This window comes from Mercenaria mercenaria, chromosome 13 (assembly GCF_021730395.1).
Source record: "Mercenaria mercenaria strain notata chromosome 13, MADL_Memer_1, whole genome shotgun sequence".
NCBI lineage: Eukaryota > Metazoa > Mollusca > Bivalvia > Venerida > Veneridae > Mercenaria > Mercenaria mercenaria.
The window spans coordinates 55,251,835-55,279,569 of NC_069373.1; the positions used below are offsets into that span (position 1 = coordinate 55,251,835).

The window sequence follows — 27,735 nt, forward strand, 5'->3', positions numbered from 1 at the left end:
CTACATATCAAATATCAAAGGTTTAAGCCTAAAACTTTCAGACAAGAAGATTTTTTTTTCCTATTAAGTCTTTGTTAAACTTTGGGCCCCCGTGGCAAGGTATCATTTAATAGGGGCATAATTTTAACAGTTATGGTAGAGGACCATTAGGCAATGCAACATACCAAATATAAAAAGCCTAGGCCTTGCAGTTTCAGGCAAGACGATTTTTAATTTTATTTCCTATACACGTCTATGTAAAACTTGGGACCCCTAGGTGGGGCCTCTTTTCACCTCAGGGGCATAATTTGAATAATTGTGGTGAAGGACCACTAGACAATGCACACCAAAGATCAAAAGCTTAGGCCTTGGAGTTTCAGAACAAAATATTTTTTCCTATATAAGTCTATGTAAAACTTGGTACCCCCAGGGCGAGGCCTCTTTTCACCCAAGGACATAATTTAAACAAACTTTGTAGAGGACTACAAGACAATGCTACACATCAAATATCAAAGGTCTAGGTCTTGTGGTTTTAGACAAGAAGATTTTTAAAGTGTTTTCCTATATAAGTCTATGTAAAACGGAGCGGAGCCTCCTTTCACCTCAGAGGCATAATTCGAACAACCTTGGTAGAGCCCTATGACTTGTGGGTTTTGACAAGTTGTTTTTCCCTATAAGAGTCGATATAAACAATGTAACCCCCGGGGCGGGGCCATATTGGAGCCTAGGGTGATAATTTGAATGATGTTGGTAGAGGTTCTCCAGTTAATGTTACATGCCAAATATCAAAGCCCTAGGCCCAGTGGTATTGGACAAGAAGATTTTCAAAGTTGTTTTTTTTTCTATATAAATCTATGTAAACATAGTGACCTCCAGGGTGGGGCCATAGGGGGATAATTTGAATAAACTTAGTTGAGGACCATTAGATGAGGCCACATACCAAATATCAAAGCCCTAGCTACTGTGGTTTTGGACAAGAAGATTTTTAAAGTTTTTCGTTTCGGTTGCCATGGCAACCATAGTTTACTCCTCAATCCTACTCATTCATCTATGATTGTATTATACATATTTGGAAAATAAATATTGTTTAAACCAACCATAGTTCTGTATGGAATTCATTTCTTTGACTTATTTTCAACAAATACATCAAATACTGTGTATTCTGCTACATTCAATCAATAAAATGTTAAGACATTAAACACATTGTTTTCGCATAAAACATTTTACTGTCACTTTGTAATCAGATACAAAAATGTACTTGTATTTCTTATTTTTGACATGCAAATCGTGTTTAACCACAGTCATGGAAATACAAAAGAATACAGCAATTCTATTATGCGTCTTTAACAAGTCCGAAACTTTTCTACTTGTACTATCATTCTGGTCTCAGAATAACAAATTAATTTTCTGGAAACACGATAAAAGCACGATAAGTACTAAAATCATATTCTTAGTGAACATATACATTTGACTATATATATGGTCACATGACTGGGACACGTGACAAAAATGCCAACGGTCCTATAAAATCAGTAGTGGTCTTGTCTGAACAATACACTAGTGACAGAAAATTAATTTCTCGTCTTTGAGCTTTATGACAAAAACACGTGCTTGAGTTTCCGGCTGAGACTATATATCTTATTAAGTACAGCCAAGAGACCCTTCTGGATATACCTTTTGTCGCCGTATTTGAAATTAATAGCTCCTAGATAATACTTACCCGCCTAATGATCTATTTATGGAAACAAATGATAAGATTGATAAGATTTTGCGGACTCCGGTTACAATTTAAAAATTCTTTCACAAAATAATGGAAGGTTCATCCCATTTAAATTACTTTGTATTAACAATGAAAGCCTTTGGTCATTTTCTGTTTGTCATTTTGATACAATATTTGGACCCTCGAAAAAAAACTAGGATATAGAACTTTTCTCGTTAACTCGTCATTCGTTTTGAATATTACTTCAATCTATTACCAAAATGTGGCTTTGATCTGATGTTTCCATTTCAGATTTTAGTCGATTCGAGATTCTAATTCCCGTTGATGTCTTGCACGATATTTTGTTATTATGTTTTTCACAGAAAAGCAACCTTGTACACGTTGAATGTCTGCCATATCTATTTAGATTCATTTTATCAACGTACTTTTTATATTGCGAAAGTAGTATGGCGACCTAATGCCCGTTAGACATGATGTGTTTTTCATTGAAATCATTTTCAACTCGATTAGATTTGAAGATTGAATACTGCTTTAAGCCGGTGCTAAGGGGCGTGGGCAGTGTTGCGTTTCCCATTACTACTCATGAAGAGACTCAATCAAACTGAGTCTGCAATTTTCACTGTTTGCCTTGTTCTCGGCGCTTCCGAGGGATCTTTTTTCCAGATTCTATTTGTATTCATGTTAATGACATAAACATACTAAATACTAAATATTGGCAAATAGTTTTTTCACTTTATTTTTGTATATAGTGAATTTTATTTGACCTGGCGGGGGCGGGGTTTCTCGACGGTCCGCTACATTATTGTGCAGGGTATGTAGTACATGTAACCAATGTAGCGTTGAATTTTAGGCTTTGGTTACCGAAGATTACTGAATTAAACAATTATATTGCTCTACCTATTTTGCTTGTTTTTTGAGATTACCATTATTTGCATAAGTCAGAGATTAAGCCCCGCCAGGTCGAATAAAACTGACACACTTCGAATGACTGCAGTACACAGCGTGACTCTTTTTAAATGTCTGTAACATGCATTTTCTTGAGAAAAAAAAAACATTGTTGGTACAGCAAAAATAATGCAAAAAGAAGGCTATTCAGCTCTTAAGGGCGCAAAATTAACTATACATTTTTTTGTATTTCCTTTTTGGAGGTTTCATTGTTCTGTTTAATTTCCTTGACATAACAAGAACCAGCTTGAGTAAATAGTAGTAAGGTTTCAGATGCTGTCAATTTGACAGGGTAATAATGAATTCCAAGTACCGTGCGAGATTAAAGAAAATCGAAAACGTGATGCTACTTAAAGTTGCACGCCTACAGACATTATGCAAAAATTTTCGAAATTTAGAAAATGCTTTCATTAGTAAGTAATATCAATAAAAAAAATAAAGTGATGATTCTGTGCATTTAAGAAGCATTATATATATATATATATATATATAAAACGGAAAATTTTTTGTTAGTTTGAATGCATGTCCTTTTAAGCCCCAACTACCACAACTAGAGATAACTTCAATGTAAATTCATATAATGTTATTGGCCTGTAGTTTGATTAAAAACATCTTAACATTTGCGAAGTCGTCCAAATGACCTGGCAATAATACAGGAACCGGCGCGGGAACCATTTTGGAATCACTGTGATTTAGCTCCCTCACTCCTGACGTATTTTCGATGTTTTGCCTGTTGACACGATTTTTCTAACACAGCGGACAATTTTCTTTCACTATACAAGAATGACACGAGAACAGCACGACTGGATGAGGTGATACAGACATTCAGTGTCAGAAATTGCTAAACCAGTGGTCGTGAGTTCGAGCACCCGCTCCTCCAATTTACATTACTAACATTGGGAAAAAAGAGTTCCTTAAATATTCCAGGCACGCTAAAGAACCAGAGAGGCTTCTGGAACTGGAGTGCCTTATGAATCTTGCACTATCATCCAACTAAAGTTACTAAGTTTTCCGAGACAGCCGCCCATACGGGTTACTACTTACTAGTGGCGACTATTAACAAGCTTAAAAACATACAACCAAGCATGACCGGACTCTAGAATGCACCGAAATGCATCAAATTATTTAAAAATGTCGGGGTTTTTTTCACTAACGACATTCATTAGCTCAAATAGCCGTTAAAAGGCAAAACAACCGTTTAAAAGTCAAAAGTCAAATTAAAAGATGAAAGCTTCTGGATTTTCAAGATTTTTATTATATAAGTACAAAAGCTGTAAGAGTGAATATGGAACTGCTGATTTGTTTCATTTTCTCAGAACAATGTTGTAAACTATCAAATACCTAACCCAATTAGTTTCAAACTATTCCCATAACACAAGCACATTCAATGAAACACATTTGTTTTAATATTCTATGAATATTATGATAGTTGTCCAGTAATATGCCCTTACAGTTTAACATCAGCCAACGGCATCCCCACGCCCCCTATCCCCGCCCCCTATCCCCGCCCGTAACAAATATTCCCTTAAAATGACCGGTGTTTCCATACAATCTGAATAGTTTCTGAGAAAACAAACAGTACTCAGCATACCAATTGTGGTCGGTCTTCTTGAATTTCTCTTTACAAGTTACAGTGTACTTTCATATAACAATTATCAAAATCTCATGACGAGTCTTGCTTTTAGCTAAAATATGCACACGCAATGAATAAAAACATCTACACATACAACATCGTTTTTAAATAATAAAATAAATCGAAAAACTTCTTTGTCGTTACACTCTATACTGGTGGAGAAATCACATTTTCAGTTTCATCAAAAACTTAGTGTAGCATGCAACAACGCCGTTCGGATCTTCCCAAGTTGGGTAGTGACCTATTCCGGAAGGCAGCACATCTATACTCGGATTTGGAACTACTTTTCTGAAATATAAAAAGAAATAGAAATTTCTCAGTCAGTGTTAATAGTTTTAAAATCATGTCATATTACATTTGAAACATCGGGCTGACGCATGGGACAAACTTGAATAAATAGAGGATATATGTGTATGTTTCAGTCTAAGATTGAAATGAGCCACGCCATGAGAAAACCAACATAGTGGGTTTGCGACCAGCATGGATCCAGACCAGCCTGCGCATCCGCATCTAATTCCAATAGGCTTTGATAGCGAACAGCATGGATCCTGACCAGACTGCGCGGATGCGTGGGCTGGTCTGGATCCATGCTGGTCACAAACCCACTATGCAGTCTGGTCAGGATCCATGCTGTTCGCTAACAGTTTCTCTAATTCCAATAGGCTTTGATAGCGAACAGCATGGATCCTGACCAGACTGCGCGGATGCGCAGGCTAGTCTGGATCCATGCTGGTCACAAACCCACTATGTTGGTTTTCTCATGGCGCGGCTCAAATATATTTCACCTTTCACTAGGTGAGAATAATATGCAATTTTTGCATGACTGGCTTGGTCATACGATATGAGTGAAAGATATCAATCTGACTATTTTAAAAGTACATCTCCAACTAACGCTATGCTTTATATATTTTATACGCGAAAATAAAAATAGCAATATCGGAAATACAAATGTACAGAAAGATAATGTGACATCCTCAGATCTTCGTTTAGATCAAGTTATTTAGTCAGATTGGAAAGATATTTGACCGTATATGCAAACAATCATTTTTATTACATGTGTTTCAATAGATTTTTCAGAGTGAAGTTAACACAACATTTCAAAAAGATTTTACTCTAATATTTTAGTAATTCATTGAAAAGCATGTCATTTACCTATCCATTTTTCACAGATAAATATGCTTGAAAACAGACGACGTTAAATTCGGTTGTATGAAATTTAATTACATGTGATTTAATTAAGGCAAACATGAAAATCGCGGGTTCAACAAATCATATTTATTTATATCCGAAATACCAGAACAGAACAGAACAGAAGTTTATTTACAGAAAGACTTGAATAAACGTTCATCGTCATATATATACATTACAAACATGCATGATTATAGCGGAAGGTTGAAATATAATTTTATGGAAATAATATGAACACAAATATACACATACAATAAATCTGAATACTGATATGTTTTATGTAATTTATTCATTTACTGATATTTTGTTAATTAATTCTATTAATTAAGACGGTTTTTGTATAATTTCGTGTAACAGTTCATTCTTAAAAAATTACTTATAATTTAACTCAACATATAATAGGATCTGTTAATAAAAAACATGAGAGGTGAAAAATCATACTTAAATCCTGTATGATGAGATTAGTCATACATAGTGACTTCAATTATATCTTATCTTTGTCAAGCAATCACTGGTGCATAACACATATCAGCAACGAGATTTTCCATAAAACATTATTATAGGTCGATATCTTTCAACTTGCGCACCCCCATTGACCCTGAATTTTCATTTGATTAGTTCAGACCTATCGATAGGTAATTTTTTAACGGTAATTTTAATGCACGTGCTTTTCGTGAAATTAAGTAGCATAAAATGATGAGATTTTTAGCATAATTATACTTTAATACGTTAAAAACCGTGACATATTAATGTAAAGATTAAAAGTTTAGTGTTGCTTGAAGGCCAGTCAATGCCCTCATAAAAAGTCTAGGGCATTTCTGGCATTAACACTGACCATTACATTTTGCGTTTTCTTATTTGAAAAGCAAACTAAAAATATTTTGCATTCTGCGATATCACAAAATGTAAAATGCAGACCAGATTAAGACAAGTATTAACTGAGGCTTTTTTATTTGTTTAAGCAAGTCGTTCACCCATTTATGAACCACTTTTTTTATCATTTAGCTTCACATTTTGGGTATCATTTTAGTTTATAATTTCCTTATTCCTTGGCCGAGTTTAATAATATGAACAACGTCGAAGACAAGAAAACAAGCGCTTTTCTCGACACAAAGCGTCTGCCAGACTTTCCCAATACTTTTCTCAAATACTTCGCCCAAATGTTGTTGTTTTTTTCCACGGACAAAAAGTGTAGATAACGTGCACACTGAGTTTGGGTGAAGTGTTCGAAGCAAGCATATTGAGATGTGTAGCAGACACTTTGTGCCGAGGAAAGTACTCGTTTTACTACATTCGAGGCTCCTTATCTGATAAAATTCCGGCTAGAAAATAAAAAATATATCAGCAAAAATGTTTCCTGAATACAGTTATTATTTCCTGTGTGTGTATGATACCTAAACGTCACGTGGTTTGGTCATCCTGATTTCAGCGTTGCAACAGTGCTGACTTAGATACCAGCAATATCCGAAAGACAGAAATAACCATTTTCTTTCTCAGAAAACATGCAAGTATGCGCACTTGTTTTCCTAGTGAGATCATTTCCTGTACGATGGTCATGGTTTTGATTTGCACACAGACTGAGCTAATGTTCCGGGGAACCAACCAGTTAAAGTAAACAAGTTTTTTTTCTGTTTTTTTTTTTTTTTTTTTTGAAAGAATAAAAATATTGACAAGAAACAAGTGTTGAGTTAACACAATCATAAAGCATCCTGTCTCCAAACGCAGCAATATCATTGGTCAATTTCAACATTGTATTCAGAATCAACATAAAGAAAATGGTGTTCAGAATCGACTTAAAGAAAGTGGTATTCAGAATCAACATAAAGGAACACGTGTTCAGAATCAACTTAAAGGAACTGGTGTTCAGAATCAACGTAATGGAAGTCGTGTTCAATATCAGCTTAATGGAAGTGGTATTCAGAATCAACTTAACGGAAGTGGTGTTCAGAATCAACTTAACGGAAGTGGTGTTCAGAATCAACTTAAAATTAGTGGTGTTCAGATGATCAACTAACAGGAAGTCGTGTTTAGAATCAACTTAAAATTAGTGGTGTTCAGAATCAACTTACAGGAAGTCGTGTTCCGAATCAACTTAAAGAAAGTCGTGTTCAGAATCAACTGAAAATCAGTGGTGTTTAGAATCAGATTACAGGAAGTCGTGTTCAGAATCAACTTAAAGACAGAGGTGTTCAGAATCAACTTAAAGAAATTTGTTCCGATGTTATAAAATTGTGACTGGTGACCAGTCGCAGAATGCAGTCTTTCCATTGGTCAGTTTCAAGAATGAACTCAAACTCAAAACCAATCTGATGCTGGCGTATAGAAATGTTCTCGAAACTCGGTTGCCCGTCTCCCAGTCAAAATAGTTTGGTTTAACCAAATACGAGAAAAGTGGAAATAAAGTGTACGAGACCACATGCAGATTAAACTTACCTGTAATGGTCAACAAAGGCAGGATAAGGATTTATCGGATCAGCTGGTCCATATATCATGTGCACTGGAAACAAAAATGCATTTTTATTACAAGTCATAAAACTGATGTAAAAGGTGTAAAACAACACGTAGCATGTGCCTGTAAAATGAAGGAAAAAAAGATCAATAAAACACATAACTTTAGACAAATCTTAGAGAAGGGGACCAATCGCAAACCCATAAGCACCAATCACAAAAATTAGGGAAAATTTACTAGTATTCGAATGTATTCCCCGTGTCAAGGCCAAGGTCAATGGCAAATAGAAAAACTGTAACATAATAGAGTGATACATCTAATACTGTTCTGTTTCTAAGATTAGCGCAAAGAACACTTTTCATACCAGGTATTTTTGTTTTCTGTAATGCTCCAACCCACCTTTCTTTGTTCTCACCTCTTTGTGTAATAAAACGCATGATTCTGAAAATAAAAAAAAGCAGTAAAAATCAGGTTAGTATTCACATAACAATGGTTCGAGCTTTACTGGGATCCGTACTGATATGATCGGTCAGTGAACGACCAGCTCGTAAAAGAATTGTTACTGACTGACGCCTGGTATTAAAGGAAAGGATTCTAGAGGTAGATGCGTATAACGCACAAGCATCTTATAAGTATCCTCGTCATATTTGATTACTGCATGTGTTGTGTGACAGCATCACAAACAGTTACATATATTTGAATGCATCAGGTAACTGTCTTAAAACATTTTTATACATAACGCATCAAAGAAAACTCTTCTCTTAGTGTTCACCCCGTCAATGCTCTCATTTCAATACCTTGATCTGGCATAGAAATCACATTTACTTTTTTTTCAAATCTGCATTTTTAAGTACTGTAATACCTAATACATGTATAAGTAATATTTAAGTGGTTTGGCTAATTTTCGTGTATCTCGCGGTTGCGGCGATCCATGAAAATTAAGCCAATCGCATTTAATTAACATCATATAGTAAGCCTTTACGTACTTTGGCTTTACAGCAACACCGCCTTTATATCTTGATGCAGCGTAGAAATCTATCATGTCTTCTTCTCTGTGTTTGTATGCTGCTCCGAATGTGCTGCTTAGACTGAAGTATCACAATAATAAAGCTATATAAAACTTTAAAACAACACATTGAAAGTAGTAGCACTTCTGTGGTGCCTTGACATTATACTTATAAACAACATTAACAGTTCACTTCGGAACACGTAAAAGTTGTATCAACTTAGCAATTTGTCAGTTAATCTCACTGTTTTTTTTTTGTCAGCATTCAGTCTATCAAAAAAAAAAAAACAGGTTACGTGATTACTTTGACTGAAAAATGATTTGACAGTGATTAGACAGTGACCCTAACCCATCGGCCTATTTAGGAAAGAAAATTGCCATATACAGGAAAGGAAATCATCACTATATTTTAGGAATGAAAATCGCTATATATAAGAAAGGAAAACTCCTATCTATAACTTAGGAAAGAATATCACGATATATAGGAAAGGAAAACACCTATATAACTTGAGAAAGAAAATCGCGATATACAGGAAAGAAAAACAACTAAATATAAGTTAGGAAAGAATATCGCGATATACAGGAAAGGAAAACACCTACCTATAACTCAGGAAAGAATATCGGGATATACAGGAACGGAAAACACCTATATATAACTCAGGAAAGAAAATCGCCATAGAAAGGAAAGGAAAACACCTATAGGAAATCACCACTGGAAAGAAAATCAAATATACCCTCGTTTAAAAAGACCATAGAAGGAAAGCTGTATAATCATCTCTCCTAAAACGGGTACCAGTTGCAACTGAAATATAGTAGAAAAGGTGCTGTTAAGAAATTGATGGCATACGTTTTCATGATATATTTCATTTTTGTCGTGTTGGCAATGAAGTCAGAAATTTTAAGCGTTTCAATGGTACATGAAACTTCAGATACCCCTCCGGGAATCATTTCATTAGATCCAATGACTTTCAACTTGACAACAAGATCGGCTCGAATCCACAGAGGTGAGGGAAACTGAATCGATCGAAGTCCGTGGTCTTAATCTGTCGGCCACGAAGGCACCCATCGGTATGCATTACTTCAATAATTGTTCTGTTTAAATTGTGTTATATAAAATACTAATATACTGTATATGTCTTACAAAAGCAGTCGTGTGTTGAAAAAAAGTCTAGATATATATATATTTGTCATAGACAATATTTCTTCATTATTTAATGTCGCACAAAATGTTACTTACCCTTTGTCCTAAAAGCGGGAAGTTAGTTTCTGGAAATATTCCTGGAATTTAGAGATTGAAAGGATATTGAAAATGATGATATACCATTTAGATAATATTGTGATAAAGTTGGTTATATTTGGGAGGATATTTTGGAATAAACATATGTATAAATGAAGACGATACTTTAGAAGAAAAAGACAAGGACAGATTTTTTTAATCACACGTATCGTAAAAGCACGGTGTTCCGTTTGGACAATCGTGACTTTTTATTTAATACTAAACCGTGATGCACGATGACAAAAACGCGATGGCCGATGGCACGATGATGAAACAACGATGGTACGATGGTGTAAAACGGCGATGGCACAATGAATGAAACGCGATGGTACTACTGGTGAAATGTCCGATGTACATTAATCGCGTTTTCACATCGTACCATCGCCGTTTTCATCCATCGTAATTCCATCGTACCATCGAGTTTTCATCATCGTTATCACCATCGTACCACCGCGTTATCACCATCGTACCATCGCATTTTCACCATCGTACCATCGCCTTCCGGTGGTCATGCGCAGTGGTACAGTATATGTGTCAGTAAAATACAGGCTTGATACAATCTCAATTTTACATTGCACTATGTACCTTCTACATCCTAACAAGAATAAGCTGAGTTTGAATAATACCATGTGACTATTACACCTAGCTTTTTATTTACTTTCATGCACACATAAAATACAAAGGACGTGTATGGTGGCTGATTTCTGCCATTTCGCGTTTTCGCCCCGCGACCCCGCCGAGCGAAAACACGAGAATCAACAAGTTAAAATGGCGGGGGCGCGGGGCAAAAACTCGCTATTTAGCGTGGGAGCGGAGCGAAAACTCGCTGTTTAGCGGGGTCGAGGGGCGAGATTTAGTAACTGGTATGTCGGGGGCGCGAGACGAAAACACGATAACTAGCGCTGCTTAAAACGTCGAGTTTTCGCACTGCGCCCCGACAATCCAGTCACTAAATCTCGGCCCGCGCCCCGCTAATGATCGTGTTTTCGCTTCGCGCCCCCGCTAAATAGTGAGTTTTCGCCTGGCGCCCCCGCCATTTTATCTTATCAATTTTCGTGTTTTCGCTCGGCGGGGTCGCGGGGCTAAAACTCGCTATTTAGCAGGAGCGCAAAGCGAAGACACGATAATTAGCGGGGTCGAGGGGCGAGATTTAGTAACTGGAATGTCGGGGGCGCGGTACGAAAACTCGACGTTTAAGCAGCGCTAATTATCGTGTTTTCGCCATGCGCCCCCGACATACCAGTTACTAACTCTCGCCCCACGACCCCGCTAATTATCGTGTTTTCGCTCTGCGCCCCCGCTAAATAGCGAGTTTTCGCCCCGCGCCCCCGCTATTTTAGCTTGTAAATTCTCGTGTTTTCGCTCGGCGGGGTCGCGGGGTGAAAACGCGAAATGGCAGAAATCAGCCACCATAGACATGGCCTTGAATTTCTTACAGTTTTAATGAACTGAGCACTGAACATTTTGTTAAACATTTTGCAAAACAGCAGAATCTAAATGGTAAATTTCTTTTCGGAAAATACATTGAGATACATTCATTTATTGTTGACAAAAATACAAGTGTATGGGACTACGCATTTCTAACCGGAAGGCGATGGTACGATGGTGAAAACGCGACGATACGATGGTGAAACCACGATGGTACGATGTTGATAACGCGATGGCACGATGGTGAAAACGCGGTGATACGATGGTGAAAACGCGATGATTCGATGGTGAAATCACGATGGTACGATGATGATAACGCGATGGCACGATGGTGAAAATGCGATGGTACGATGGTGATAACGCGATGGCACGATGGTACGATGATGAAAACGCGATGACACGATGGTGCGATGGTGAAAACGTGATGGTACGATGATGAAAACGCGATATTACATCGACATTTCACCATCGTACCATTGCACCATCGCGATTTCATCATCGTGCCATCGCGTTTTCACCATCGTACCATCGTTGTTTCATCATCGCGCCATCGCGTTTTCGTCATTGTACCATCGTGCATCGCGGTTTAGTATTAAATAAAAAGTCACGATTGTCCAAACGGAACACCGTATAAAAGTTTGAGGTGATCAGATTGTGACAGAGATAAACATACCCGCATTTGTAAGGCACAGTGAATTCAACTTGATCTTTCCACTACCAGTGTTATGTCTGTAGAAACCAGTAAACAGTTGCACTTTCATTTAACACTATTGAAAGACGAAGCAAATCTAAGAAACAGAACCGAACCAGAAATATTACGTTTATTCCTACTAATTCTTTTGATCGCCGCTAACTTAAAAAGATTCTATTGTACATTATCAAATAAATTATATCACAGTTTTTAAAACACTTTACCAAACTTGAAAGCGCATAAACATGTGAAAGATACGATTGCAAAAGTTGATTAAAAACACATTCATTTCGAGAGAAGTTGTTACGTTTGGTATTAACGTCTTCATCGATAAAGGAAGTGCACATTTCATACTTATTTAAAGCAAGTACCTGTGAAGTAATTCGAGAGCAACGGTATCCCCAATATCGTGCGCAAGTACGTGAGTATCTTTAACAGCCAGGAATTCCAAAATGGCTTCCAGTATGTCTGCCTGCTCATACATATGATAGTCATGTTGCTTCTGAAAGAAAAAAAAACAACTTTGAAAACATTAGTTCCGTATTCCTGGGCTATTTGTTTTATGTTACTCTTAACAAGTTCAGCCTGTCAAAATATGATACGTATAGATAGCCGAATTTTTCGTTCACTGGACGGGCTCTCGATTTCGTTAAATATCAAGTTTAAAAAAAAAAAAAAAAGACAATGATAAGATTCAATGCTTTATGGTTTCAAATGAAAAAGAAAACGTTTCTCTTAGGGGATGTAAAATATAATATCAGTACTATTTATGTGCGCCGTAGTGCCAGTGCTACCTGCTGTTTGAAAATCTGATTTGAAGCAATAACATGTTCTGACGGTCAAACGAACTAGGGACCGAAACTGTTCACTGTAAAATGTTTAGAAAACATATGTATTGTTACGAAGGCCAGTGACTGTATTCTAAGGATGTAATTCCTCAAATACTATATTCTGTAAACATTAAGGAAAAGCTTTTGTATTTTTCCTAATTTCGCAATTAAGAATGACTATTCGATATCAATTAGCATTAAACATGGCGCTCCGACCTTCTAGAGTTTATCATTAAATAGTTAATTAAAAATTAAACATTTTTGTTTTGTTTTGGGTTTAACGCCGTTTTTCAATTTAATGGCGGGCAGTTAATCTAACCAGTGTTCCTGGATTATGTAAAAGTACAAACATGTTCTCCGCAAATAACTGTCAACTTTCAGACACAATGAATTTTATCAAATCGTCACGGAGAGTATGGGCTTCACCTGCTGATCGAACTCACGACCCCGACATCCGTATATTTGCGCTCTCCCTCTAAGCTTTAGAAGACAAGGTGCATTTTTTCTCCGTTAGACTTGTATATCTTTTTTGGTTTTAATACACAAGAGTTATCTTTGTCCGTTTCAGAACAATATAGGCTCATATATATCGTTTTGTGTAATGAACTAATACACATTTCTTTGGTAGATGATTGGTGTAAACCTTGTATAATATTTGGTATTTTAAATCGTTGCATTTAAATCGTTTCTAATAGAGGGGAGATTAACCCACTAAGGTAGCTTTCAGTAATATTATGCACTTGTCTCACCGTAACAGCCTTCTAGAGCAACAGCCGCCATTATTTAAAGGTATTAACTAGTGTACACTTATCGAATGGCGTGCCGGTCAATAGTCAGAATTATTACATGACTACTTATATAAATAGCAAGTCCATAGTTTTTGCTATACGACTGGTTTATACTCAGCATTATAAAATTATGAAAATTAGTTTTGGTGTAGAAGTTAACATCTTCGTATTAATTGATAAAACACATTGGCTTTCGACTAGGACATGGGCAGTTATTTCGAACACTACCGGACATTTGATACAAATAGTACATAATTCATATCTACACATTCACATGAAATCCAATGCAAATGGCAATGATAGAAAACGAACATCACTTCGAACCAGACGAGATACTAAGTATTCGTTATCAACTGACATTTGACCTTCATACCAGTATGACGCATTGTAATTCTTGATACTCACAACATTCATTTAGCAGCCGATCGTCACTCAGGAATGAGACATTTGGAATTTTGAAATTATGAAAAATGCGACAATTCATAGCTAGTAAATTAAAATGTGTATGAGAAAGCATTCGTTTCAGTTAATCCATTATCAGGAATATTGTCCAAAAGAATCACATGGTTGTAGTGTAGATGGAAATATTGCTCCGGAGTAGACATGACCTCGTTGCAAAGCATTTAACGCGCACCTTCAACCAATCACATGACTTCCGGTTTATCTAGAAATCAATGGCTACATTCGGAAGATATCTGGACCTTTCTTTAATCGGAAGACATCTGAAATATGATTTAAAGCACGCTTAAACGCATTGCATAAAATTCAGACGTACAGTTGGTACGTTGTATCTTCCTGTATACGACATAGATATTCATTCAGAAGCATTGACTAATAGGTTCTTATATATACATGATATTTTGATTTTCTAGTCATTCGTTTTACAGAAAATGGTCCCTCTTAGTTAAAATGGTTCGTACCAGCAACTACCATTAATTTATCACAAATACATTGGAGTTCGAATTGCCTTCATTATTGTCAAGAAACATTGAATAGTAGTTAAGATAACATGGAATTTTCTATTTGATATTTCAACGAATAGACATATCTTAGCTTCGGTGCGACTTTAAATCTAATTGGCAGACAGAAAATGATTCTATGCCTTTGTTCTTTGGATCAGTAGGACAGTTTCGACGTCGTTAACCGTACGCATCGCTTTGATTGTCTAAAAGAATTGGCCTTGCAAAGATGCGGGCTCGTTCAAACCAACTTCGACACAATTCAACACTCTGCATCTGAGTCGAATCAGTGACTCCATTCGCACATGGACATACATTGACGAATACTTCGAATCAGAACGACATTCGCTACATAGGATACAGCAGACTTCCTACGAATGATTATCGGTCTAATTGTGCATTTGGGTACAACACATTGGACATTTAAGGTAAGAACGACAGTTCTAACTGTCCAGTCATGACTAGACTGGAACGTGATCATTATAACGTATACATCTGTTACAAGCACTTTCCTGTATTTCAAAAAATAGACATTACATTATGATGAATAAAAACAAAACAGGAAATTATTTAAACGAGACTTGGACATTTGATTTGGTTCGCATTGGACTGTGTGATGTTCAAACGCTGACTTCGACATATCAAACCGGCACTGGTACATTCGGCATAGAGTATTAATTGGGCATTCTTACCAAGGAACGAGCATCGAAAATGCCAGATTTACATTGATATTTCTTTCCTAAAATTCCTTACTTGTGACCCGAGAATTGTCATTGGATTACCGTTAAAATGATAAGACGCATTGTACATGATTATACACATTGGACTATCATACACAGGGAAAGTTGACTTTAGGCCATTCAATCGCAATAAAAATCATGAAAGCACGTTTGAAACGCCGAAACAAGGACATGCCCTTGAAATGTCTCAGACATCAGAATAGAAGAAAACTCGAAACTACGGCGAAAGGTGAACGGGCTTAAGTTAAAAACGAGACAACGAAAGTGTTGCACGATAGAAATAAGTCGATGTTAACTTATAGTTGCAGTTTATGACCGTTCTTCTGGTTAATTCACGATCGTGTTCGATTTTAAAAGTATGGTTGTTTCGGCTTTTAACGTCATGTATCGCGTTTCCTGAAATGACTTTATATGCTATATTAAAGTGTCGAAAATTGCAAATGATGTGAAAAATCAAACCTTGTATTTGACGATCCTTTCTTGTCCCTTGGACGTGCCTGACAGCTCGGTGTGCTGGAATGTCTAGACTATATAAGTTTGAAATAAATCCACGACTACATGTATACATGTGTTTTATCGGGTTTATCTAAAAAATTGCTGAATTGTTTATGAGCATGTCGTAAAAAGGTCTATTCTTATGTTAGAATAAGAAAATGGATGTGGGAGTGTGGTGTTACCCTTGAACATACGATTCTGAAACGTCTGGCCCAGTTTAAAGTTAACATCAACTCGATAAAGAGTATGGGAATATTTTTCCTTGACAGTTCTGAAGTCTCGTTCCCTGACGAGTGTCGTCGACCATTTAAACTGAAAAGAACACGTGCTGACCGATTGTTAAATTCTATTTCAAATCTAAGTTGCATAACCTTAAAAATCAAACTCTCTATAAAGATTTAACATACGGATTGAATTATTTTAAAACAAGTCTGAGATCAGAACAAATTTTTGAGAACATTTGCTAATGAGTCAAGAGAAATATTAATTCGGTGTAAATTCAATTTAACAAAAAATACAATTATTTATTTGGGTTTTTTACGGCGCCACACTTTAGGCAATCGCAACGTTCACGAAATTTGGCATCCAATCGAAAAAACATGAGGTAACAATATAGGTATGAATCAAATTTCAATCCCGATAAACAGTTCTGTTACATTAAACAAGAGATCGTAAGTAAAATGCAAGACTAATACTAGTACAAATATCATGATCATATTCAAAAACTACGCTGGTAGACAATTCAGGGATACAGTCTTTATAAAGGAGATACGTTAGACCATGAAACATTTAAACAATAGTTGTTTCTTTCACTGATACATTTAGTAACTGGTATGCGCATTTATGGAACTAACAGATATTTCAAAGTATAACTGGCAGACAAATAACTCGTCATAGTTACATGTTTTATATCTTAATATTTAAAATCGAGTCTGAAGTACAACAGGGCCTCAGAAACCAAATAATTATCGCATTCAAGTCCAGTTATCGTTATAGTGTAGATACAACTTACCGTTCATTCTCCAAACATTATCATATATCGTTTCAACGGTAATATGAAGACTGAAATCCAATGAGGTCACAATAACGCCTCATGACATGCAAAGCTATAATGACTAAAACAAGTGTTCCTGTTCTAATCATTTGACCATGGTCTGAAGAGAATTGTCAAACAATACCAGTTTCAGAGAATCGTGCAACTGTATACTGATGCTTTTTCTGAATTATGAAATGCATGGTTAAGATTCGAATGATCAAATGTCGTTCTGAAATCTAATGTCCAATGTCGTTCTGGTATCGAATGTCGAATGTCGTTCTGGTATCGAATGTCCAATGTCGATCTGGTATTAAATGTCCAATGTCGTTCTGAAATCGAATGTTGAATGTCGTTCTGAAATCGAATGTCAAATGTCGTTCTGAAATCGAATGTCCAATGTCAATCTGGTATCGAATGTCGAATGTCGTTCTGGTATCGAATGTCGAATGTCGTTCTGAAATCGAATGTCCAATGTTGATCTGGTATCAAATGTCCAATGTCGTTCTGAAATCGAATGTCGAATGTCGTTCTGAAATCGAATGTCGAATGTCGTTCTGGTATCGAATGTCGAATGTCGTTCTGAAATCGAATGTCCAATGTCAATCTGGTATTTAATGTCAAATGTCGTTCTGGTATCGAATGTCGAATGTCATTCTGAAATCGAATGTCCAATGTTGATCTGGTATCAAATGTCCAATGTCGTTCTGAAATCGAATGTCCAATGTCGTTCTGAAATCGAATGTCCAATGTCGTTCTGAAATCGAATGTCCAATGTCAATCTGGTATCGAATGTCGAATGTCGTTCTGGTATCGAATGTCGAATGTCGTTCTGAAATCGAATGTCCAGTGTCGATCTGGTATCAAATGTCCAATGTCGTTCTGAAATCGACTGTCGAATGTCGTTCTGGTATCGAATGTCGAATGTCGTTCTGTAGTCGAATGTTTAATGTCGATCTTGCATCAAATGTCCAATGTCGTTCTGAAATCGAATGTCCAATGTCATTCTGAAATCGAATGTCCAATGTCGTCCTGGTATCGAATGTCCAATGTCGTTCTGGATTCGAATGTCCAATGTCGTTCTGAAATCGAATGTCCAATGTCAATCTGGTATCAAATGTCTAATGTCGTTTGAAATCGAATGCCCAATGTCGTTCTGAAATCGAATGTCCAAAGTCGTTCTGGTATCGAATGTCCAATGTCGTTCTGGATTCGAATGTCCAATATCGTTCTGAACTCGAATGTCCAATGTCGTTCTGGTATCGAATGTCGAATGTCGTTCTGAAATCGAATGTCCAATGTCGTTCTGAAATCGAATGTCCAATGTTGATCTGATATCAAATGTCCAATGTCGTTCTGAAATGGAATGTCCAATGTCGTTCTGAAATCGAATGTCCAAAGTTGTTCTGAAATCGAACGTACAAAGTCGTTCTGGTATCGAATGTCCAATGTCGTTCTGGATTCGAATGTCCAATGTCGTTCTGAAATCGAATGTCCAAAGTCGTTCTGGTATCGAATGTCCAATGTCGTTCTGCATTCGAATGTCCAATATCGTTCTGAACTCGAATGTCCAATGTCGTTCTGGTATCGAATATCCAATGTCGTTCTGGTATCGAATGTCGAATGTCGTTCTGGAATCGAATGTTCAATGTCGATCTTGTATCAAATGTCCAATGTCGTTCTGAAATCGAATGTACAAAGTCGTTCTGGTATCGAATGTCCAATGTCGTTCTGGATTCGAATGTCCAATGTCGTTCTGAAATCGAATGTCCAAGGTCGTTCTGGTATCGAATGTCCAATGTCGTTCTGGATTCGAATGTCCAATATCGTTCTGAACTCGAATGTCGAATGTCGTTCTGGTATCGAATGTCGAATGTCGTTCTGGTATCGAATGTCGAATGTCGTTCTGAAATCGAATGTCCAATGTTGATCTGATATCAAATGTCTAATGTCGTTCTGGTATCGAATATCCAATGTCGTTCTGGTTTCGAATGTCCAATGTCGTTCTGAACTCGAATGTTCAATGTCGATCTGGTATCAAATGTCCAATGTCGTTCTGAAATCGAATGTCCAATGCCGTTCTGAAATCGAATGTACAAAGTCGTTCTGGTATCGGATGTCCAATGTCGTTCTGGATTCGAATGTCTAATGTCGTTCTAAAATTGAATGTCCAATGTCGTCCTGAAATTGAATGTCCAATGTCGTTCTGGATTCGAATGTCTAATGTCGTTCTAAAATTGAATGTCCAATGTCGTTCTGGTATCGAATGTCCAATGTCGTTCTGAGGTCGAATGTTCAATGTCGAAAGTTTAACTTATTGCCAACTTCACGCTTCAAATGTCCAATGTCGTTCTGAGACAGAATGTTCAATGTCGAATGTCGAACTTCTCGCCAACTTCACACACTTACGAAAATTAGTTTTTGATGTCATGCAATAAAACACTATGGCTTGCTATTCAATAGTAAAAACTATTGGCTTTCTTTGCTTAGGACCTCGGGCAGTATTTTTGACTACTGACCGGAAATCATTCGATAAAAGTAGGTACCAATTCATATCTTACATATACAAGAAAATGCAATGCTAAAAGGCAATGAGCGAGAACCAGAAACACACTTCACACCAAGAGTGAATACTGAGTTTCGGTGGCTATCCAAGCTCACATTTACCCTTAATCCAGCTATAGACAGTGCAAGTTAAATGTTTCTTGCATACCGTGCACAACATTTTTATATTTTAGCAGGCCGACTCGTCTTACTTCCGAGGTGTAATGAGACTATTTTGTTGTAATTTACGAAATTATGAAATTAATGCGCAATTCACTAGCTATTATAATAAAATAGTGTTTGAAGAAAAGCATTCGTTTTAGTCTATATCCTCTTTTATTCCAGAATATGGTGTGCCTGAAAAGGAATCTAACGCTGGTTGTAGGTGTGGATGGAAATATCTGGCTCCCGGGTAAGAGCAGAGCCTCGTTACCGCCTAAGCCAAGTTTAACGCGCACCTTCAACCAGAGAAAGAGACAAGACTTACCGGTTTATCTGAAAATCCAAGGCCTAGCATATCGGTAAGTATTATCCTGTTGTACTCTTTCTTTAAATCGGGTAACATCTGAAAATATTGTTTAAAGCGCTTAAAGCTGCATAAAAAAACCCATGTAAAATATTAAAATTAATTGTTTGAAGTTGTATGATTTAATATCTACGATAGCCTACTGAGCGGTATCTGTTGGTATGTTGTTTTTTCTCACTGTATTACGACAATAGATATACAGCTGCATGAAAATCATTGACTGAAAGGGATTTTTATAAATAATGATATTGTTTTTTTTTATTTTTCTGGTCTTTTTTTTACATTTGAAAAATGCCTCTTTTGTTTAAAACTGGTGTTACCGGCTCAATAACTTATCCTTTAATTTATCCGACAAATAAACATGGAGTTGGCGATAATGCCTTTATTTTATGTGTCAAAGAAACATGATAGTAGCTTGAAGATAAACGGTAAAAAGATTTTTATCCTATTTTCTGGTTATATATATTCATCGAATAGTTTTATATCTTAGTTCCGTGACTGCTTTAAATCTAAATATTACAGAGCAGAAAATGAATCCACTGCTTTTTTCTGTGGTCAGTGTTGTAACACGTTTCAACAGCTCAAACCTACTGCACCCGCTGATTGCTCTAATAATTGTGTCCTTGCAAAAGTATTTAGCGGCCGTGTTCAAACTCAACCCTCCGGCAACACTCTCGCATATACCTGAGCTCTGCAGTGATCTCCACGTTCGCCAATGGACATACATTGACGAACTACTGTCGAATCAGAACGCAATTCATATTCGCTCATAGGAGTACCGCAGCATTTCCCTACCGAATGATTTTGGGTCTATAGATGCATTATGGTATAAAACAGTTATGACATTTAAGGGAAGACCACCAGTTACTATACCTTGCTCCAGTCATGACTAGACGTTGGGAAGCCGTGAATCAATAATAACGTACTACCATCTGTTAAAGCACCTTTTTCATCTGTAATATTCAAAGAAATAACTGATTAATTTTATTGACGAATAAAAACCAAAACAAAGGGAAAGTATTTAACAAGAGATCTTGATAGGCAAACAATGTGCTTTTGGTTTCGGGCTTGGGACTGGTGGTGAGGATAGGTTAAAGGCCGCTGACTTTGGATCATATGCCAACCTGGGCACTGAGTATCACCTGGGTTAGAGTTATTTAATGAAATTCTTACCCAAGTGACCTTACGAGCCTGAAAAATGCCCAGAATATCACCTTTGATATTTCTATACCCTAAAATACCTTACTTGTGACATATGATTATGTCAATCTGGATATACCGTTTAAATGGTATAAGATGCAAGTACGAGTATATATACACATGGATATATACACATGGATCATGTTGAGCCCTGTTAGGGCCATCAACGCATAAAAACTCGATGAAAGCACATTTGAAACGCCGAAACAACGACAGCCCGGTGGTGAAAACTCGAAACTACGAGAATAGAGAAAACTCGAAACTACCGGCGAAAGGTCGAAACGAGGCTTAAAAGTAAAAAAGAACGAGACAACGAAAGCATGTTGCCGATAGAAAATAAAGTTCTGATGTTAACATTCATCATTGCAGTTTTCATGACCGTAGTTTCGATAATTCACGATCGTGGTTTCGATTTTTCATAATTAAAGCATGGTTGTTTCGGCTGTTTAACGTCATGTATGCGGCGTTGATCCTAAACTGACTTCATATGCGTAATATATAGAAGTTCCAAAAAGCAAATTACCGATGTAGAAAATATCAAAGCCCTTGTATTTGAAGAAGCTGCCTTTCTTGTACCAGGCCTTGAGACGTGGCGACAGCTCCGGTGGCGGAATGTTCAGATAATATACAGTTACTACCGTCAGAATTATAATCCACACAATCCACATGTATACCATGGTGACTTTATATAGGGTTATATCTAAAAAATATAATATAATATTTTATGAGCATCGTCATGTAAAAAGGTCTATCTTATGTTAGAACTTTTGAGAATAGGATGGGGAGGGGGTGGGGGTTACCCTTAACAATAAACATTGTTGAAACGTTCAATGGCACCAGTTTAAAATAAACATCACTCCAATAGTATGGGAAAATATTTCCTACAATCTGAATCTGTTCCACTGTACGATTGTCCGTCCGATTTTAGACTTAAAAAACACGTGCCTGCACCTCATTGTAAAAATTCTAATTTCAAATAATTGCCTAAACTTAAAAAAAACTCTGCTGATATCAAGATTTCAACATACGGACTCTGAATTATTTTTTAGAAACAAGTCTGAGATCAGATAACAAAATTTTTGAGAACCTTTGCTAATGGAGTCAAGATGAAAAATAATTAATTCGGTGTAAATTCAATTTAACAAAAATACAATTTATTTATTTGGGTTTTACGGCGCACCAACACAGTATAGGCTATATGGCGCCAAACAGGACTACAAATTTTGGTTCCACATCTCATTTACATCGAAATAAAAACATGAGGTAAAACATGAGGTATGGAATCAAAATTTGCATACCTGCTGGAAAACAGAAATACAAAAAGAATCATGTCTCAGTATATCATTAAACGAAAGAATCGCGGTAGAGTTTTAAATATAAACTAATACTATAAAATATTATATAGAAAATATTAAAAACTTACCACTGGTAAAGATCAGATGCAGCCGCGGTACGTTCCTGTTATAAACTGGGTACTGGTACTCCTTACTTTTTAGACCGTACACACATTTTAAACCAGGTATAGTTTGTTTACCTTTCACTGATAACCATTACTGAGTGTTCAAACCGGATTATCTGCCCATTATATGATCATAATAAATATATTCCATATATGATATAAACATGGTCCATTGGTTAACCAAATGATATCCGGATTTATTTCGTTTATATCTGTTTTTAGGCTGGCGATCTTCGCCAGACTATTATAACCATATATCGAGTTTCTGTAAAGTTCAACAGGTGCTGAGACTGACAACACAAAATATAATTTCATGCGCAATTCAAAAAGTCCGCCACGTTAATCAGTTTTGCCATAGAGTTGTATAAAGATTGTTAAACTTACCTGTTTCAATAGATCTACTTGCGCAAACATGTTATAATAATATTTTATTTTTCTAACGGTAAATACTTGAAAGATAACATTAGAAAATATTACATAATGATGGTAAATTAATTCGCCTCCATGAATGAAATGTCCGTATGAATGGAACTAACTCAACGGTGACCGCTTCGTTATAGATTATGACCTCGGTCTATAAGGAGCTATGTAAACAAACGCTGGTTCCGAGAAACAATCGTGGATATGAATTATACTGCGCATTTTTCGACGACCTGACATAACGTGGATATGGAGAAATATGAAATATTGATTGATCAATTAAAATGAACTAATAGTGATATGAGTTATGTCAGGTCTTATATTTAGGGCTTAAGTTTTAAGAATCTATTCTTTCAGATCATTTGTTATAGGTACTAAGGGACGTAATCGCTGCGTGATTGCCACAGTAACGTGATAAGAAACATGACCACATTATACCTGTTTTTAGGTTATTTTTATACTAAATTCGTTTTAAATATTCTGACGAATACTGAAAGATATAATGTAAAAAGCGCTTTGTCACCAATTTGCTTTAAGGGTGGGGATGTAGATGTAGCGAGTTTTGTTTAAACACACGTTTTCAACTTTTTTCAGGTTATATTAAGATAGTGGACCTGTATTGGTAATGTGTAACAATTGCACTAACTTGATACAGTCCTTAAGTTAACATATTTTGCACTGTGATTCATCTTTAAATGATTTTTACCGTGTCATTGTTTGTTTGTTTGTTTGTTTGTTCTTTATTTGTAAATTTTGTATAAGTTATGTCTTTTTTTCCTCCAGCTGAAACAGAGACAAATTTCAAAGTGATAGCCGTTGTGCAAAACGATCACAGATAATTCATTTTACCAAATATTTTTCTAAATGAAACCTCAAAATATAGCGTAACAATTATAAAACACAAAATAAAATTGGCGATAAGAATTTTTCTGGGGAGCCTCGAATAAAAGGATTTAATCGGAAAAAAATTAAGCTCCAACTTTTGAAAATTATGGCCTTGCTCTATGCATTCATAAAGAACCATAGGGCAGAAGTAAAACCAACCTACCTACATTTATTCCAAACTTTGTAAAAATAAATGCAAAATCAAGAACTTTTACAAATGTAATTAAGTAATTTTCAAAGATGTCTAAACATTCACCCTTCAGGTCAAATTCATTTGAAACAGCAAGAAATGACTAAGAAATGGCTAATCAAATAAAAACATTTCCGCTTTTGTACGAGAGATCAATGATAATATGTCTTAAAAAAACAACAGTTTATCTTACTCGAAAAAAGAAAAATAATGAACAAAGTTTGGTCCTAGTAGGGGTTTAACCTACGCCCTCCTGAAAAATTAGTTAAAGTAATCTCATAGTAGGAATTGAATACTCTTCAAAAAATACATTATTAAGGGTACGTCAATTTTCCTAACCACCGTATTAAGGTGGTAAAATGACTAGACAATAATCATTAACAGTCCGGTTTATAGCGGGGTTCGAGCCCAAAATTTCCCTCATACCCACAAGAAAATCGCCCCATTTGATCAATGTTCATACATTCACACATAATGTGTGTGTTTGGTGGGGGGATTGCATATCGAAATATAGATGTTGTGTTTGTTACCTTTATATTTTATCTGATATTATGTCCCTCAATGTTTATTATCGCTTCGTAAGAAACATATATAAACGGTTATGGCACGCCAGTTGTCCAATAATAGCGTTAACCCAGGTTTATGGTAAAAAAAGTAAATTAACAATTACAGATAAACAAGGGTTTTCGAACGTAAAACCAGGTTTTTCTAATACTTACCCATATTTTCGGGCGAAAACACGCCCGTGAACCCAGGTTTCAACTAGGTTTTTCAATTGAACTTTGAATTTCGGCCGTTATTTTAAGTTCACGAGCGTGAACCTACGTTTACGGGAGTATACCAGGGTTCTCGGGTGTAAACCATAACTTACGGACGTGAACATATGTTAACGATCGAAAACTTAGGTTTACGACCGTGAACATGGGTTTACAACCGTAAACATAGGTTAACGCTGGTGAACATAGGATAATGACCAAAAACCATAGTCTTGTTCGAGAAACCACGTTTTTCGAACTTAAACCTACGTTCACGTTCATAAACTATGGTTCACGCTCGTAAACCCAGGTTCATGGTCGTAAACATAGGTCAACGTCCGTATACAATGGTTCTCGGCAATTAAATTATCCAACAATTACATTCTTTGTCGAAAAAATATGATTATCGAATACTAACATAAATTTTTGAGCGAACACACAGTACAACGGGCTTAAACTATAGTTTACTCTCTTGGACCCATGTTTACGTCCGATAAACTAGGTTTCTCGATTGAACTTTAACTTGGATGCACAAGTTAATCAAGATCACAACAATACCCTATGCTCGCCTTAGTTTAATATGGAAAACCTATAATATCTAAGATTTTGCAAACATCTTTCCCGCACAGTTTTCATTCAGTGTTTTGTGGTAGCCAGCCTTTCTGTACTTTCAGTACTTTGATTTCTCTCACATCTAGTCTTAATCTTTAGTGTGCTAAATTTCTAAAATGGACTGGTCCATCTTTTAATTTGAGCAATACCATTTATTATTCGAAGGGGTGTTCGACTGAATAGCGAACAGTGTCTTGGTATGCAATGTCGCAAAGACAGAATCACTTCCCGCCAGCAGGCTAAAGGTTAATGGGAAGGCAAAAGCTGTAGCTCCATCAAATCTAATTAATTCGCCGAATCCGACCGGGTAGAACTACCGGCTTTAGTATAAATCTACTTTGGTTAGTTGTTGTTGTTTTACTTTTTTTATAAGTTCATATTCTGTGCTAAATGTTTCATGTTAACATTTAAAAGTTCGACATTAATTACGTTCAAATCTATGCTAGACCCAGGTTTTAAACTCGTTTGCTTATTAGTCGGTTATTGTGTATTTATTTTTATGTTTGAAATAAAGAAAATTTACAAGTCATTCAGTTTGCCGTGTTGCGTTAGTTTAGTTATTTACGGCGGATCAGTTCATTTATTGTGTGTCATCTATTGCGTAACAAGTTTATACAATTCCATTCATCTTGATAAGATTCTGAAGAACGTCAGAGATGGTAATAGGAACTTGGATTTTCAAAATATCTTGATCTTCTACCGTCGCAGTCAGACATGAGGTGTTTATGGACTGTCTTCGCGCTTTAGTTACAAAAAGGGCGAATAATAATATCTTACCGTATAAGGCAATATTTTTATGTAAATGGACAAATAGCGTACTTGTCAAAAACTTTATATACCATACTTATACACAGCATAATATAAATGTAATCTTTTATTCTATTTCATCAAAATGAAAGTAGGTTTGCCAAGTAACTGTTCCGCCTAATTCATAATACAAACAATAAGTATACAAACAGTAAGTTTCCTTCTTTTTAGGAAACATCCGTTGCTAAGTGGTTTGAGTTGCTGGCTCCGTACCATTTGTTCCTTACCTTTGTAGGTTCGAGCCATGCTCAGGTCGACATGTATGATATATCCTCAGAGCGTTCATCAATAAAAATTGTTTCTTTAAATTTGTCATATTTCTACTTAACAGGTGTATTTTTCATGTCTGGACTTTCTTCCTTATTTTTTACGCTTTGATGTTATACTATATACGCAGTTTTAGACATACATAGATTTCATAGAGACATTCTGACAAACTTTTAAGAAGATTAAACAGGAAATGTGGCCTCTATAGTGTTAACAAGTTTTTTCTTATGATTTGACCTAGTGACCTAGTTTAAGACCTCGGGTAATCCGATTTTGTACTCGATTTCTAATCATAAAGCTTTAAGATCAAACATAAAATGTGGCCTCTAGAGTGTTAATAGGGTTTTTTTTTATATAATTTGACCTAATGACCGAAGTTTTGACCTCAGGTAACCCAGTTTTGAACTGATCCTAGATTTCATATTAGAGACAAACTTTCCGACAAAGTTTCAAAAAGAGAAGACAGAAAATGTGGCCTATAAGTGTTAACAAGGTTTCCCTATCAAATGACATAATGACTTAATTTTTGACGCCAGATGACCTGTAATAAACTCGTGGGATATTCTATTGAGGGTAATATTCTGACTAATGTTCATTAAGATTGACATGAAAAAGAATTATCACATATGGAAAAAAGATAAGAACAAATATGTTGCCAAGGGCATCATCAGCCAGGATGGGATCATACACTAACAAAACATCTAATGCCACTCAATGATTTTGGGAGTATCTTTTATAATTCTAACAGTACCATTCATGAAATTTCTAACACTGAAATTTCAACAAAATCTGTAGTGCAGACTTTCATTCTATGATCTCTACCCAGTTTTAGTCACAGCATTGCAGATGTTTTGTTTTTATTCAAGGAATATCATTTATATGGTGTAGATATTGAATTTTCACTGATACA

At 36.1% G+C, this 27,735-nt stretch overlaps 1 protein-coding gene across 1 annotated transcript; it reads right to left on the bottom strand.

Moving 5' to 3' along the window:
- Positions 1-4,156: 4,156 nt before the first annotated feature.
- Positions 4,157-23,093, bottom strand: LOC123529483 (mesoderm-specific transcript homolog protein-like). Its single transcript, XM_053520731.1, has 12 exons — positions 22,854-23,093; positions 21,954-22,130; positions 21,104-21,183; positions 20,192-20,269; positions 12,687-12,817; positions 12,298-12,353; positions 10,158-10,198; positions 9,655-9,722; positions 8,901-9,002; positions 8,279-8,355; positions 7,899-7,962; positions 4,157-4,565 (listed from the first exon to the last, which is right to left on the bottom strand). The coding sequence occupies exons 2-12, from the start codon at positions 22,105-22,107 to the stop codon at positions 4,442-4,444; spliced, it is 975 nt and encodes a 324-aa protein (XP_053376706.1). The 5' UTR covers positions 22,108-22,130; positions 22,854-23,093; the 3' UTR covers positions 4,157-4,441.
- Positions 23,094-27,735: the final 4,642 nt, after the last annotated feature.